General features: G+C 24.1%; 5 protein-coding genes across 9 annotated transcripts; 4 read left to right on the top strand and 1 right to left on the bottom strand.

The window, feature by feature from the left end:
* The first annotated feature begins 174 nt into the window (after positions 1-174).
* On the top strand, positions 175-3,679 carry LOC105735619 (27 kDa hemolymph protein). Its single transcript, XM_086905986.1, has 5 exons — positions 175-328; positions 452-553; positions 2,004-2,504; positions 2,600-2,762; positions 2,834-3,679. The coding sequence occupies exons 1-5, from the start codon at positions 304-306 to the stop codon at positions 3,039-3,041; spliced, it is 999 nt and encodes a 332-aa protein (XP_086762112.1). The 5' UTR covers positions 175-303; the 3' UTR covers positions 3,042-3,679.
* Positions 3,680-4,003: 324 nt separating this feature from the next.
* On the top strand, positions 4,004-7,666 carry LOC100870388 (Ribosomal RNA Processing 5). Its single transcript, XM_031916858.2, has 6 exons — positions 4,004-4,300; positions 5,429-5,907; positions 5,967-6,220; positions 6,284-6,527; positions 6,594-6,809; positions 6,894-7,666. The coding sequence occupies exons 1-6, from the start codon at positions 4,267-4,269 to the stop codon at positions 6,978-6,980; spliced, it is 1,314 nt and encodes a 437-aa protein (XP_031772718.2). The 5' UTR covers positions 4,004-4,266; the 3' UTR covers positions 6,981-7,666.
* On the bottom strand, positions 7,655-10,800 carry LOC100867012 (uncharacterized). 5 transcript variants are annotated; one of them, XR_015291534.1, is made up of 7 exons: positions 10,581-10,721; positions 9,507-10,234; positions 9,308-9,430; positions 9,068-9,232; positions 8,692-8,996; positions 8,358-8,610; positions 7,655-8,224 (listed from the first exon to the last, which is right to left on the bottom strand). XR_015291534.1 is itself a non-coding variant. In XM_086905984.1 (7 exons), the coding sequence occupies exons 2-7, from the start codon at positions 10,103-10,105 to the stop codon at positions 7,946-7,948; spliced, it is 1,230 nt and encodes a 409-aa protein (XP_086762110.1). In that variant the 5' UTR covers positions 10,106-10,234; positions 10,581-10,721; the 3' UTR covers positions 7,655-7,945. The 5 variants fall into 5 exon arrangements, 2 of the variants coding, with proteins under 2 accessions (XP_086762110.1, XP_003694126.1); XM_086905984.1 differs by lacking the exon at positions 8,358-8,610 and having other exon boundaries at positions 8,832-8,996; positions 9,507-9,993; positions 10,095-10,234; XR_001112186.2 differs by having other exon boundaries at positions 7,655-8,610; positions 10,581-10,800.
* A 97-nt stretch (positions 10,801-10,897) lies between these two features.
* LOC105735620 (NADH dehydrogenase [ubiquinone] 1 alpha subcomplex assembly factor 3) lies at positions 10,898-11,876 on the top strand. The gene is made up of 3 exons (XM_012487221.3): positions 10,898-11,032; positions 11,144-11,255; positions 11,337-11,876. The coding sequence occupies exons 1-3, from the start codon at positions 10,980-10,982 to the stop codon at positions 11,742-11,744; spliced, it is 573 nt and encodes a 190-aa protein (XP_012342675.1). The 5' UTR covers positions 10,898-10,979; the 3' UTR covers positions 11,745-11,876.
* Positions 11,702-13,743, top strand: Rrp5 (Ribosomal RNA Processing 5). The gene is made up of 4 exons (XM_086905985.1): positions 11,702-12,033; positions 12,133-13,225; positions 13,295-13,460; positions 13,544-13,743. The coding sequence occupies exons 2-4, from the start codon at positions 12,256-12,258 to the stop codon at positions 13,710-13,712; spliced, it is 1,305 nt and encodes a 434-aa protein (XP_086762111.1). The 5' UTR covers positions 11,702-12,033; positions 12,133-12,255; the 3' UTR covers positions 13,713-13,743.
* The last annotated feature ends 320 nt before the right edge of the window (positions 13,744-14,063 follow it).

The raw sequence follows: 14,063 nt of genomic DNA, 5'->3' as shown, positions 1-14,063 counted from the left end.
TCAAATAGTATTATAATGATTATTACAATAATTTATTTAATAAATATTTTTTTTCTTTTTAAAACAATAAAAATTATCGAAAGTAAATAGATTTACATCATATATAAAATTGGATTAAAATTAACACAGATATGAAGAATATAAGATTTATATAAGCGGAGCGCGTGCGCTTACAAATTCAGTATTGGAATATCGTTCGTGCGAGTCGCCACAGTATATTTCTCTTTCATTTTCTAAAGTATTGTATCTCACTTTCTTGTCTATCTTGCTTTCACTAATTTTCTGGGCAAAGCTGACACATCAATGCACGTTTCTCATAATAAACAGAGTACGTTCGAATGCATACAAAGCTACTGAAGTGATACAATAGTTATGCGTAACTGAAGATATATTTCTATTTCGTAATTCCGTCATATTGATATATTTTTTTTCGCGGGATATTCATTGACAGGATTTCGACGTCGACAAATATCATCACAATCACTGGTTGAATATTCTTTATCAAGGATGTTCAAATATTCGACTATATTCACTGCCATAATATTCTTATGTGGTAAGTTACTAATTCGTAATTCGAGTAATCGAATTCAACGATTTGTTTGGACAGTTAAAAATATATAGATCTTTTTTTACTACATTTTTTCATTGATAAAATTTGTGATGATAATTCACAATATATCGTATAATTTAGCATAAAAGGAAGATTCGAGAGATGAAAAAGAATTTTTAAAAGAATTAAAAGGATTCAATATACATAAAATGATTGCATGTGCAAAATCATGCTAATTAATTTTTTTATACTCACGTTAAAGAGTTTTATCAGTAGAATTCGAGATTAAATATTACTGCTTGAAATACAATTCTTTATGTATATCATTCGAAAGAACTGACCATTGTTCTACATTTATGATAGGAACAGTGAATCTCAAATTTCACTGTTTGATTTTAAGATCAAGAAATGATAATGACATTCACATTCATATTCGATAACGATATATCGTTGAAATTACATGCAATAACTACATCAAATGTTCGATTTATTGACATTTAGTCCTTAATACATATTCCGCATAAATATTTACAAATATAAATTAATGATCGATGTACTTGATTATTGATATGAGATAAAGATTGTATTGTTTTCTCTTTGTATCGAACAAATACTTATCATTATTGTACACGTGTGACGAATGCAGATTGCATGTTGATTCAACTTATGCACTTTGTACTTTATGAATATACTTTCATTTTTCACTAATTGAATATTTATGATACAATAATAATATAAAATATAAAATAATTGTAAAAAATACTTTTATTATTATTGAAATCATTTTATCAGAAATTCAGTTTCATAATTTGTTTCCTTTATTTTTCATAACCTATAAATGTACAATAAAACAAAGAAAATAACTAAAATAAATTTTAATTTTTATTGAGTTCACATTTCAAATTAATTTTAATAATTTTAATTCGAAAAATAAGAAGATAAAAAAAATATAATTAATAGATTTGGTTACAAATCGAAATAATAACTAATACAAAGTTCACGTGAAATGACGTGTTTACTTCCTCTTTAAACAGGAAATGTTAGAAAACAAGATTCTAAATAGTTATGAAACTTGACATTTAAATATTTAATGCTAAAAAATTTATAAAAAAAATAATCAAAAATTATAATATTGATATTTTCTGGTCTTATAAAAACTTCTGAAATAAATATTAAACATTAATATTTTATTAATAATTATTGAAATTCATTTGCAAAATATATCTTCAATAATGTCTTAACATATATAATTATAATTAATATAATTGAAATATTTAAATACATGTAATATAATGTAGATAAATATATATATATATATATATATATATATATATAGAAAATATACTTGAAAAAAATTATTTTGAGTTAATATTTTGCAAAATTATTGCATGTAAATTAAAGAATATATTAAAAATTATATTTATATAAATTAATATTTTAATTTTTATTATAGCATTTCTTGAATGCACTATCTCTCAAGATAATTTGTCTAATGCAGAAGAAGCATTACAAAAAGTTTCTGGTATTATTGATTTGAACAATTTAAATGTATCTGGAAATCCTGCTTTGGATAATGTTAATGCATCTGTGATAAAACATGCTCTGGAAGAAAGTCAAAATGTTTTCAAACAAAAATGTGATAAAAATGGTGGAGAGGGTACATTTGAAAATGCTATGAATGCAATGAATGACTTAGAACAGTGCCTTAAATCATTTGTTAACTTCACAAAGTTGGAAAAAGAAATGGAAAGACATAAACCCACTGGAGATTTGGATACAGTGTTTAAAACTTACTGCCGTAAAACTCCCACTCTTAAGAAATGTGTTAGCAATTTTACTACAGCAATAGAACCATGCTTGGAACCACAAGAACGAGAAAATAAGAAAATCATTCAAAATATTACAGATTCTCTCTTAACTTTTGTCTGTTATAAAGAGGGAGACCGTATTGCTCGTATGCATTTATTTTTTTAATTCAAGATTATTTAATAGAATAAGATAAAAACAATAATTTGAAATATTGCTAAAAGATACTTTAATTGTTTATAGTTTTCATTTCTGCTAATGGACCAGAATGTTTGCAATCAAAACAACAGGAAATTCAACAATGTATCAACATTACTTTAGGAAATTATATTCCCCAAACAGATCTAAACAATGGAGCAGGATTAAATTCTCTTCCACTTCTTGTTTTTGGAACTAAAGAATGCACGTAAGAATCAATATTTATATAATAAATTTTATATAAATAAAATATATATATTTTTTAATATATATTTTTAGAGATATTTCTAAAGTTCAGAATTGTATTGTAAAAGAATTGGAGAAATGTAAGGATCCAGTACCAGCAAATATTGTGGATTCTATATTCAATTATATCATAAAAGTGACACCATGCCAAAAAGTAATAAATCTTCAAAATACTGCTTCTAACTCAACAGTTAACTTATTATGCATGGGCCTAATATTTTTGTTATTAATACTTACATAAAATTAATTCTAATAGAAATTATTTACAAAGAAATTCAAAATTAAAAGACAAAAATTCTTGTTTACAAATAAATTTCATTATTCTAGATTACTTTCAAATTTCATTGAAACATATGTGATATTTTTGAAAGTAAGAAAATATTTAAATGTATAAGTCTGGTTTTTAAAACATTTTTCACTATATTGATTCAAATTATAAAAAAAACGAAATTTGTACTGTTTTAATAATTCTGGTGCTTCAGAATAGACTGACATATTTGTAAATGTCCATCTGAATATAATGCTAAATATAAATTGTAATTACAAAACCTAGACTTTTCTTCACTTTTGCAACACTTGGAATATGTTCAATTTTATACTATAGTGATGTAATTAAATAAATTCATACTTGTAATATAAGTACCATGAATTATATACAATAATAAGACATGAAATTGTCTTAAGACATCATTTGTATAGATTAATATAAATATGTTATAATAAAAATATATTGTATTTTTTTCATGATACTTAATATTATACAATTTAATGTTATTATTATAATGAAATTATTATTGTGAAATGTTTTTTATATTCAAAAATACAAAATAATACATAATTTTCCTTTTATAATACAAATTATCTTTGTAACAGTATAAATTTATGTATTTAATATATTAATAATCATAGCTCTATAACTAGTAATATATTGCAATGATGCCGTAACACTTTTCGAAAACAAAATATTTTTATTTGTACTTACATTTGTGATTCTATTCAAAATTTTATATAAATATTCTTTAAAAAATATTATATATCTTCACATCACGCGCGCGAACGAACAAAAGAAATAAGATTATTTTCCGTTGGAGCTGATAGAATGTAATAATTGATATGCATCATTAGTTACTTCTCATGAATCCTTAGAGCTTCTATTCTATTGGTGAATGGATGATATTCATAGAAATATATCGCGCATGCGTCGTTAATGTTTCGCATACTTTCGCTTGTCTTCGGGTAGGTTCGCAACTCGCAAAAGCAGTGCACTTGAGAAAGCCCATCGCAGGCTGTCTCGACGTGTATGTTTTGAACAATTCGCAACATGTTAATGAGTTTTTATCAGATTCTAATTAAAAATTCATGCAGTGTATTCAGTATACGAAAAAAAATTAATAGTGCAAGACATTTACCCTCTTGATCGAGTATTTTTATTAGTATCAATTGTGCAATAAGGAAGGTGAAGAACGATGCCAGGCAAAGGAGGCAGAAGACGAAAATGCGGTAGAAAAATTTTATTTTTTGATCCTATTTGTAATATTTGTTTTTTTATTAAAAATGATTATTTAAAAAAATCTTCAAAATCGTGTCGATAAAAAGTCTTGATCAAATATGCGGTAATCGTTCTTTATTAAATTATTTGCATTCTTTTGGAATGACTCATCATTTAAATATTATTTATTTTATCTTACATCACATATTAGATTGTCAATTATTTTAATTTTTTTAATGAAATTATATATAAAATCATTGACTAATTTTCGAATAAAAAACCATATTGATTTATGTAATTTTTAACGATATGTTCGAATTGAAGCAACATCGTGTCACTAGTAGCTATCCCCATGTGACTTTCATGCTTTTCATACGAGTTTGGGTTAGGTACGAGATAGAATAAAGAATTTTATGTTCGAATGATTGAAACAAATCGTTAATTGAAATCATATTTTAAAATAGAAGCAATTTTTTTTGTAGAAAATATTATCAATCATTGGAAAAGATATTTATCGCTTGCTTTGTATCTTAAGTGAGCGGTAAAGGGTTAGATAGATGAATCATGCTTTTTTTGCATAATTTGTATTAAATTTAGGCCATTTTATATAATATTTAACATTTATTATTTATTATGTTAAATGTATTATATATTTATATAAAATATGTATCATTTTTATGCAATTATCAATGCATGTAATATTGATATTTGAAATTCTTTTAATAAATACTCATATATATTTTTGCAATTTGTTACAATAATTATCTTGTTTAATAATTAAAAATTATAAAACTGATTTATATTTTTGTATAGATTTCTTAAAACTGATTAACTATTTATGGATAATAATTTTATCAGATAATAAGAATAACAGCTGTTTAATATTTTTATTATATTATATTACATATTAGATTTATTTTTTAAATGATATTTACTTTTAATAGTTGTTATCTTATTATCTATGTAAATTAAGTATAAAAATTGATTATTCACATTTATGATTGATAGTTATTTAAATTTTTTTCAATATAAATAATGATGTATTTTAAATTATAATAAAGAAATTTTTTATTTGTCAAATATTACATGTAAACATAATTTATTTATAAAACACAGTCATAAAAAAATTATCTTTCTAGGACATGGTGGAAAAAGAGCTGAATTAACATCTGATGAAGATTCTATTAATAATGATGCATGCAGCGTATCTAGTAGTCAATCTGATAATCGCAGCATGTTAGATGATGTGAATGATAATGAGGTAGATGAATTCGCGCAGCAAGAAGCATTTGAAGAAAAGCTAAAGGAAGCAATTGATGGTTTATCACAAAAGAGTGCAAAAGGCAGAACAATTTGTTTCAATGGAATAGAAAGAATCTTTGCCATCAAATATATTCCAGATTTTGTAGAAGATAGAAAAATGACTATCACAGATTCAGTGGAGAGAGGCTTAAGAAAAGGACGTAGTGAAGAACAATCTACAGCAGCTAGATTAAGTAGTTTGCTTTGTGTTCAATTGGGAGCTTTTGAAAGTGCAGAAATAGTTTGTCGAGATTTGAAAAGTACTTTAACTTTTATTGCCAGCGATACCACAGCTTCTACTCAAGCACGTTCAGAGGTAAAATAAAAAAAGTGATAATCCAATTTATTTATAAATAATAAATTATACATTTACAGTGCTGTTGGGCTCTAAGCATGAATCAATTCTTATCAGGCAATGATGCAACTGCTACCATTGAAATTGTACAATTATTATCTGGTATTTTCTCTGGTTCCTATTTAAAAGGAAATGGTGCTATAGCAAATATTTCTACAGAAATTGCTGCGTTACATGCTGCGGCTATTTCATCTTGGACACTTCTTTTAACAGTAATGGCTCCAGCGGATATTTACAGTTTGCTTGCGAGTGATAGAACTAGTAGTTATATGCCGTAAGTATTTTTAGTGAAAAGATTCTATGCATATTAGAATTATAAAAATAATTTTTATTTTAGGTCCTTGAATAGATTGCGCGAATTATTAGAATCACCACATTTGGATATAAGATTGTCAGCTGGTGAAGCTCTAGCTGTAATATTCGAATTGGGTCGCGATTTTTCATGTGATTATGAACAGGATTGGTCTTTGGATCTAATCGAAGTATTAAAAGAGCTAGCTACAGATTCAAATAAGTACAGAGCAAAAAAAGACCGTAAACAACAGAGAGCTAATTTCAGAGATATACTTCGCTATATAGAGGTGAATTTTATATTAAGAATATTAAAACATTAAATATATATTAATAATGAATGTTATTTTTATTAGGAGGATATTCTACCAGAAATGCATGTAAAATTTGGCCAAGAAATTCTATATTTAGAAGGATGGTGCGCACGAACTCAGTATAATGCGTGTTGTAGATTACTTGGTCCGGGAATAAATATTCATCTTGCGGAAAATCAACTTCTGCGCGAAATTTTTCACCTTGGTAACAAAGTTGTGCCGATACAATTAAATCAAAAGACAAGTAAATTAGAAAGGGTAAATTTTTTATATTGAATAGTCTTGATTATAATATTAATTTCAAGTTAATTAATTTTATGAATTTTAATTTATTCCATTTAGACATTAATGAATGCAGCTGCATTCAAAGCACGCACTATTCAGCGTAATAAAAACAGAGACAAACGATCAGCTGCCTTGGCACCGTGATTCTTCAGCTTTCTTTTTTTATATATTAAATAATTTCTTTTAAAGTAAGAAAAACTTGATTAAATTTTTTATTTGTTTTAACCGTTCTTATAATAACAAAAAAATATATTGTATATTATTGTTCACAATGATCTATTTTAAATTGTAAATAGAGATGAACAAAAAAAAAAAAATTATAATTTGCATTCTATTTAATTGGTTAGATTAAAAAATTTGTTTTAACTTGTATTTAATAATAGCAGAAAACAAATTACTTGCATGATTGTTTAATGTTATTTATATTTTGTATATATGAAATTAAAATATGTATATACGATAAATGATTAATATCTATTGTACTTGTTTTGTCAAATTTAATTACTATTGATATGTTACTTGATGAATTTTATAAATTTTACTATTATAAATTTATGCGTTTCACAATATAAAGAAAATTTAAATTTAATATTCGAGTTATTATTACTATTTTTTCGTAACTAATATTTAATTTAGCATATACATAAAATTATATTCTACATATGATCATTCTTATATTAGATGTAACTTAAAATAATATTCTGTTAAGTATCTATATATATAAATATGTAAACCGGCATTGTACATAATAACATAATTTATGATATAGTATAGAAATTCTTCATTATATATTATATGATAAAATAAAGTGGAAATACTTACAATTTCAATTATTTTATTATATTATTAATTTTTATGATTGTACAATTCTGTATTTAACAATCCACCTTAATCAATTTCAAGTAAGCAATAATTTTTTATGTATTTACATCATCACAGTTATGTCAAAAAGTGTAAATACATTATATAAATTGTATGTAATATATGTAATATAAACTACATAAACGATATACTTTACAAGATATTATTTATAGAGATATAATTATATAATCACAATCTGTTATAAAACACTTTTTTTAAGAACTTTTTTCCTTTTTTTTATAAACACATTATAAATGTAATTTCACCATTTGATCAGCAAATTCTCTTTCAGTTAACATGTGCCATCTATAGTTCAATATTCTAGATACCTCTTTTTCTGTATTTTCATAACTACGGCTATTTTTTTGAATCCATTGATAATGTTCCGGTGACCAGTTCATAATTTTTAACCAATCCCCATCACATTTTTTTAAAATTGAATATCTTCGGACATATAAACAACGTAAATTCTTTGCTGTAGATACAATTTCTAAAATGGTGGCCGTTGAAATTTTATCTCGAATCATCTGCGGAAACATTTATCGCATATACAAGTCTGATAAATTATGAATTCAAATTACTAAACTTTGCTTATGAATTAGTTATTTGAAAGGAAGTTATTTGATAAATGTATTAGTTGTATGAAAGGATAAAAAATACCAAGGAAACCAATCCGTGGATTATAATATAATTATATTATATTATATTATATAAAGTATCATTCGTTCAAAGACCAGGCTCATTTTCATTATGGGATTAAATGTGTCATGGTAAAATATTTGTCTCCCACTGATTGGCTTCCAAGTCATTGATACAATCATTGATCTGAATTTAAATCTCTTGTCTTATGTACTATTGACAAATCAGTGATATATTGCTACACAACATATGTATATAAATAGATCCATAGAAGCTGTAAAAAATGTTTTTGATATTTTTAATGTATTTTTTAAAATTTGTATTATAATATGTAATTTAGTTAAATAAAACTTACACGAATAGTAATAAATAATTTTGTATAACAAAAATTTGAATGCATGCTATCACACATCATTAAGAGTTTTTGTTAAAATCATAGTGATTTTAAAAAAGTGACAATACACATCAGAAATTCAGTCAAACACAAAGTGATACCAGTGTATGAAGGTTTGGACACATTTTGCAAAATTGTACTAGTGCTTCATCCAATCTTTGAGAAAAATTTCTGGGCACAAAATATCTGCTTAGACCTTTAAACGCATATACCTTTATTGTTGATTCAAAAAATGTTCCATGATTAAGAATAGTTGAAGATGAAATCTGAAATATTTAATGTAATCTATCTTCAAATTATATTTAGCAATATCTTAAATATTTTATTTTACACTAACCTGTGTATTTGGAATATCTAAAACAATACTGTGACATGGAATATTCCCATGTTCTAATAAATCAATGGGCAAAAGTATATCTGTAGACTTATGACTTTCCACTTCAAAGTGAACTTTAATGTGAGGATTATTTCTTTTCATCTTTATCCAAGATTTTCTTGAAGGCTAAATCAATAAAAATTAATTTAATTAAAATATTTAAAATAATATATTTTATACTAAACTTATAGTAACTATTACCAATCTCACTGTAGCATCTTTTGGACTATAACAATTTTGAACAATATGAAGATGTTGCAATTTAGTATATCCAATTAAATCTATTACATCTTCGTGAAGATTTTGAGGACTAATAACTAATACCTTCATATAAAATAAAAATGTCATGTTAAATATTGGATATGAATTTTTTGAAAGTTTTTTATACAATAAAACTTACATTTAAATTAATAAATACTCCTACATGTAAAAGAGGGCAATGATACCTTGTAGTATTAATTAAAATCAATTTTGATAATGTCTGAGTACAATTTGCACAGATATCATCCATTAAATGTAAAGCTTCTTTACTATCTAACATGAGATCTATTAACTCTAAGCATTTCAAATTATGTAAATTACGCATCAACCTTTTCAATGCTTCTAATAATTTTCCTCCAGTACCAAAAATTCTAATGCTATCAGGATCATCTCTGTTTGCCATGTTACAAGGAAATGTAAATTTAAGTCGTCGAATATAAGTACCAACTCCTGCTACTGATGTATTATCTGATCCTTGTCTTTCAGTATACCATGATATCATATTCATAAATTCATAAAGATTATAAAAATTCAACATTGGTTCAAAAATAAGAGATCTAAAATTTCTTCCAACTTTATTTAAACATGTGGAAGTTCTCATATGATCCAGAACATATTGCCAACCACTATGATAATTAAATTTGCCTCTAGTAAGAGTGGTGTCTTCTAATGTAAATGTAGACCATACTTTTGGTAATTTAAAAGCACGATACCATGACCTACATACCAAAGATGCATAATATCTTTCACGAATAGTTAAATAAGAAAAAATTTCTTCTAAAAGTATATCAGGTGTTTGATCCCAACAACTATATATTTTATTTTCTTTCTCTTCTTCAGTATTTTCTTCAATGTCTATATATAATGCTATAAAATTAAATTAATAAACATTTAATATTCTCATTTTTTTCATTAATTTAATATAGATATGTTTTTAATTAATACTGAAGTTATAATGAACTATAATAACGTTTACTTATTTAGAATTTTTATTATTTTGTAATGCCGATTCATTCACCGGAAAATTTTTTTAAAAATTTATATTTCATTAAACATATAATTATACAATTAATGATTTCAAAAATAAATTAAAGAAATCATTATTATAATACAAAATTAATAGTATGATATAATATAATATATTATTATTTATGTTTCATTCTATATCTTTTGACATTTATCATTCAATAACCTATTGCGTTTTAATGCTTACCTCGATCATCTTCGTCAAATTTCCAACAGCCTTTGCTCATTTTCATTATGGGATTATTATCCATATTGTGTCAAGGTAAAAGTTTATTTTTTTCTGACAAGGTACTTTCCATGCAATATTTCTAAAAATATACTAAAATTGGAAGGGGACGTTGACTGAACATCTCCATAATGGAGCTTAAGATAGGATATTGTTAGATTTTATTCACCATTCTGAATGCTATATTTTCGTATCAGTAAAATTTATGATACTATTTGAATCAACCAATCAAATAATATTAGTGACAGTCATAGATTATCAAGAAGATAGAGTTGGTATAATCATTACAAATTAAAACTTCAAATAAATACACTTGCTATAAAGTGTAACAACATTTTAAATATTAGTAACATTGTTATAATGGTTTTGATTAACAATTTATCTATGTTAAAGCAATTATTACAAAATATTAGGCCAGTATTATTATTTTAAATATTAAAAAAATAAAACATTTTTTTATTAAAAAGATAAAAAAATTGAAGAAAAAAAATTTATTTTATTTAATAATATTTAATTATTTATAGATTATTCCATAACTCAAAAATTACAAAAGGATATGAAGGACCTGGTAAGACTACAATGGATATTCTTAATATTCAAAATGATCAAAAAGTTCTAATAAATAAGTGTTTACCGGTATAATAAAATTTTATATTATTTTTATTAAATTAAGATTATTAGATTAATGAAGTTATATATTTTTATTTATTTTTATAGATAGGATTTAAATTGAATGATAATTCATTAATTTTGGGTCCTCTTGCAATTTTTCCTGGAACAATTTTGGCCTGGAATATCAATTCTACAAAGGATATTAATGAAGCTACTTTATCTTTATTTACTATTTTATATCCAACACTAGATCTTTTGATTTTAGGCCTTGAATCTAATTATGAATATAGAAGAATTCTAGAAATAAAAAAAATACTTTTCAAATACCAGATCAAAACTGAGATACTTCCAGTGGAACATGCTTGTGGTATTTATAATTTTTTAATATCTGATGGAAGATATATTGCAGCAGGTTTAATACCTCCATTACCTAAAGAATCTATTTCTCATCAGAAGCCACTTCAAAAATCACTTAAACAATTAACTGAAGAAAAAAATTTAATAGATACTTAAATAAGTTCATAAATTTATATTAATAATAATAATACTGTAATATTTATAGGATCATTTCTGTACATTAACAATATTATATTAAATGTAAAAAAAATTGTATAAAACAATAAAAATAGAAATTAATTATATAAAGTATTTAATTTTTAACAAAGAAAGATAAGGTTATGTTATACTATTATTAATATAACCTTAAAGAAATAGCAATCAAATAATAGCATCAAATAACGATCATGTGTAAATGTAATATTATGAAAATACATGAAAATATAATTGTTTAATAATTAAAAAGGTAAAATTTCTATAAAATATATATATAAATTTAATATATAAATAATGTTTTTTATAATTCGAAATTTTATAAATATATTTTTTGTAAACTATTTCACAGATATTAAACAATTTTTACACACCTTGAGTAATCATCAAATTTGATAAGTATAAATATACAAAAATATTCATTATACAAATATTCGTTAAATATTCATTATATTTTAGTGATTATAAAAAAAGGATGAATAATTTAAAAAAAAAAAAAGTGATTCAAGAAAATATGATAACCAAAAAAATAAAAACTGAAAAAATAGTTCCAAAAATGAAATTTCTAAATAAAAAAAAAATTAACAAAAAAAAACAAAGGAAAAATTTAAAAAAAAAATTAAACACATTACATGTTAATCAAAAAAGAGAAGAAATGCTAAAAATTAATTCAAAAAAAAATGTTAAACCTATTATATATGATATAAAAAATGCACTTGACAATGTTAATAATTATAACAATACTGAGAATAAATCAAGATTATCTGAATGTGGTTTTTTTTGGGATGAAATACATAATTTAAGTTTCAGTGAAAATAGAAAAGAATCATCCAGTGACAGTGAAGATGAAATAGAGCAAAAATCAAAACAGAAAAGCAAGAAATTAAATACTGTTGAACGTAGAGAACAAGAAAAGCAAAAAGAACGTGAAATTCGTCAAAGGGAAGAAGCATTAGCTAATAATCAATTGCCAAATTCTGTAGATCAGTTTGACAGATTAGTTTTAGCTAGACCTAATAGTTCAATAATTTGGTTGCAATATATGGCATATTATTTACAAACAACAGAAATTGAAAAAGCGAGAGCGGTTGCAAGGAGAGCAGTAAAGACAATTAATTTTAGAGAAGAAAATGAAAAATTAAATGTTTGGAATGCTTGGTTGAATTTAGAATCTAAATTTGGTACTTCTGAATCATTAAATGATGTTTTTCAAGAAGCAGTGAAAAGTAATGATTCGCTAAAGATATATACCCATATGTTGATCGTTCATGTTGAAGCTGGTAGACAGATTGAATTAGAAAAAACAATTAATACTATAATTGGAAAATTTAAACAAATTCCTAAAACGTGGATCGATTGTGGAGAAGCATTATTAAAAATTGGTTTGAAAGATAAATCAAGGCATATCATGCAAAGAGCATTGCAATCTTTACCAGCATCTGAACGTATGTACAAATATATTATTATATAGATAAAAAGTAAAATAAACTAATAATACAATATTAATTTTGCAGATGTAAACTTAATGGTAAGATTTGCAATTATGGAAAATAAATTTGGAGATAAAGAGAGAGCACAAACATTGTTTGAACAAATTTTAAGTTCCTATCCAAAACGAGTTGATATATGGTCTTGCTATGTTGATTCTTTAATTAAATCTAATGATATTGATATAGCAAGGTAATAATACTTTAACTTTATTAATATCAGTTTTAATTTTATTTTAATATATTATCGTGAGATGAAAATATTGCATTTTGTAGGAGAGTACTTGAAAGAACAGTTATTCAAACGCTACCTCCAAGAAAAATGAAAATTTTATTCAAGAAATTTATTAATTTTGAAGAACAATATGGCACTCAAGAGAATGTAAATCATGTTCAACAAATGGCTGCAGAATATGTAGAAAGACAATGTAATAAAGATGTTTGATGATTTGTAAGAATATAAATTATTAATAAAACATTTTGATATTTATTTTTTATCATCAAGTCAGTGAAAATTTAGTTACAAAACTTGTATTCAAGAAAATTTGATTTTAAGGTTAATATTTTTATGAATTTACTTTTTCAAGATCTATTATTATTTTTTTTTACTTAAAAATATATTTATTATTAAAATTGAAGCCTAAATTATTAATTTATAATAATATAATTATTTAATTAAATATTAATTATTATTAATCAATTACTTTAATCATTCAATCTGTGAAATTAAACATCAAATAAATTCGCGGGTTAATGTAATTGGTGATTCGAATTGTGCCGTGGCAGCACTGGTATC

This window comes from Apis florea, unplaced genomic scaffold (assembly GCF_048593485.1).
Source record: "Apis florea isolate Af1SG1 unplaced genomic scaffold, ASM4859348v1 contig_2492_pilon, whole genome shotgun sequence".
Taxonomy (NCBI): Eukaryota; Metazoa; Arthropoda; class Insecta; order Hymenoptera; family Apidae; genus Apis; species Apis florea.
This window is presented reverse-complemented; position numbering and strand designations above follow the sequence as displayed.

Excerpts from the sequence above, each read along its gene's own strand:
- LOC105735619 (XM_086905986.1), top strand. The coding sequence starts at position 304 with ATGCACGTTTCTCATAATAAACAGA. Across the intron at positions 2,505-2,599 it reads AGAGGGAGACCGTATTGCTC|TTTTCATTTCTGCTAATGGA; the intron begins GTATGCATTTAT and ends AATTGTTTATAG. Across the intron at positions 2,763-2,833 it reads TTTGGAACTAAAGAATGCAC|AGATATTTCTAAAGTTCAGA; the intron begins GTAAGAATCAAT and ends ATATATTTTTAG.
- Rrp5 (XM_086905985.1), top strand. The coding sequence starts at position 12,256 with ATGAATAATTTAAAAAAAAAAAAAGTGATTCAAGAAAATATGATAACC. Across the intron at positions 13,226-13,294 it reads ATCTTTACCAGCATCTGAAC|ATGTAAACTTAATGGTAAGA; the intron begins GTATGTACAAAT and ends TTAATTTTGCAG. Across the intron at positions 13,461-13,543 it reads AATGATATTGATATAGCAAG|GAGAGTACTTGAAAGAACAG; the intron begins GTAATAATACTT and ends TGCATTTTGTAG.
- LOC100870388 (XM_031916858.2), top strand. The coding sequence starts at position 4,267 with ATGCCAGGCAAAGGAGGCAGAAGACGAAAATGCG. Across the intron at positions 4,301-5,428 it reads AGGCAGAAGACGAAAATGCG|GACATGGTGGAAAAAGAGCT; the intron begins GTAGAAAAATTT and ends TTATCTTTCTAG. Across the intron at positions 6,221-6,283 it reads AGAACTAGTAGTTATATGCC|GTCCTTGAATAGATTGCGCG; the intron begins GTAAGTATTTTT and ends TTTTTATTTTAG.
- LOC105735620 (XM_012487221.3), top strand. The coding sequence starts at position 10,980 with ATGGTTTTGATTAACAATTTATCTATGTTAAAGCAATTATTACAAAAT. Across the intron at positions 11,033-11,143 it reads CAATTATTACAAAATATTAG|ATTATTCCATAACTCAAAAA; the intron begins GCCAGTATTATT and ends AATTATTTATAG. Across the intron at positions 11,256-11,336 it reads TAATAAATAAGTGTTTACCG|ATAGGATTTAAATTGAATGA; the intron begins GTATAATAAAAT and ends TTATTTTTATAG.
- LOC100867012 (XM_003694078.4), bottom strand. The coding sequence starts at position 10,644 with ATGGATAATAATCCCATAATGAAAATGAGCAAAGGCTGTTGGAAATTT. Across the intron at positions 9,431-9,506 it reads GAGTATTTATTAATTTAAAT|GTATTAGTTATTAGTCCTCA; the intron begins GTAAGTTTTATT and ends TTTTATATGAAG. Across the intron at positions 8,997-9,067 it reads TAGATATTCCAAATACACAG|ATTTCATCTTCAACTATTCT; the intron begins GTTAGTGTAAAA and ends TAAATATTTCAG.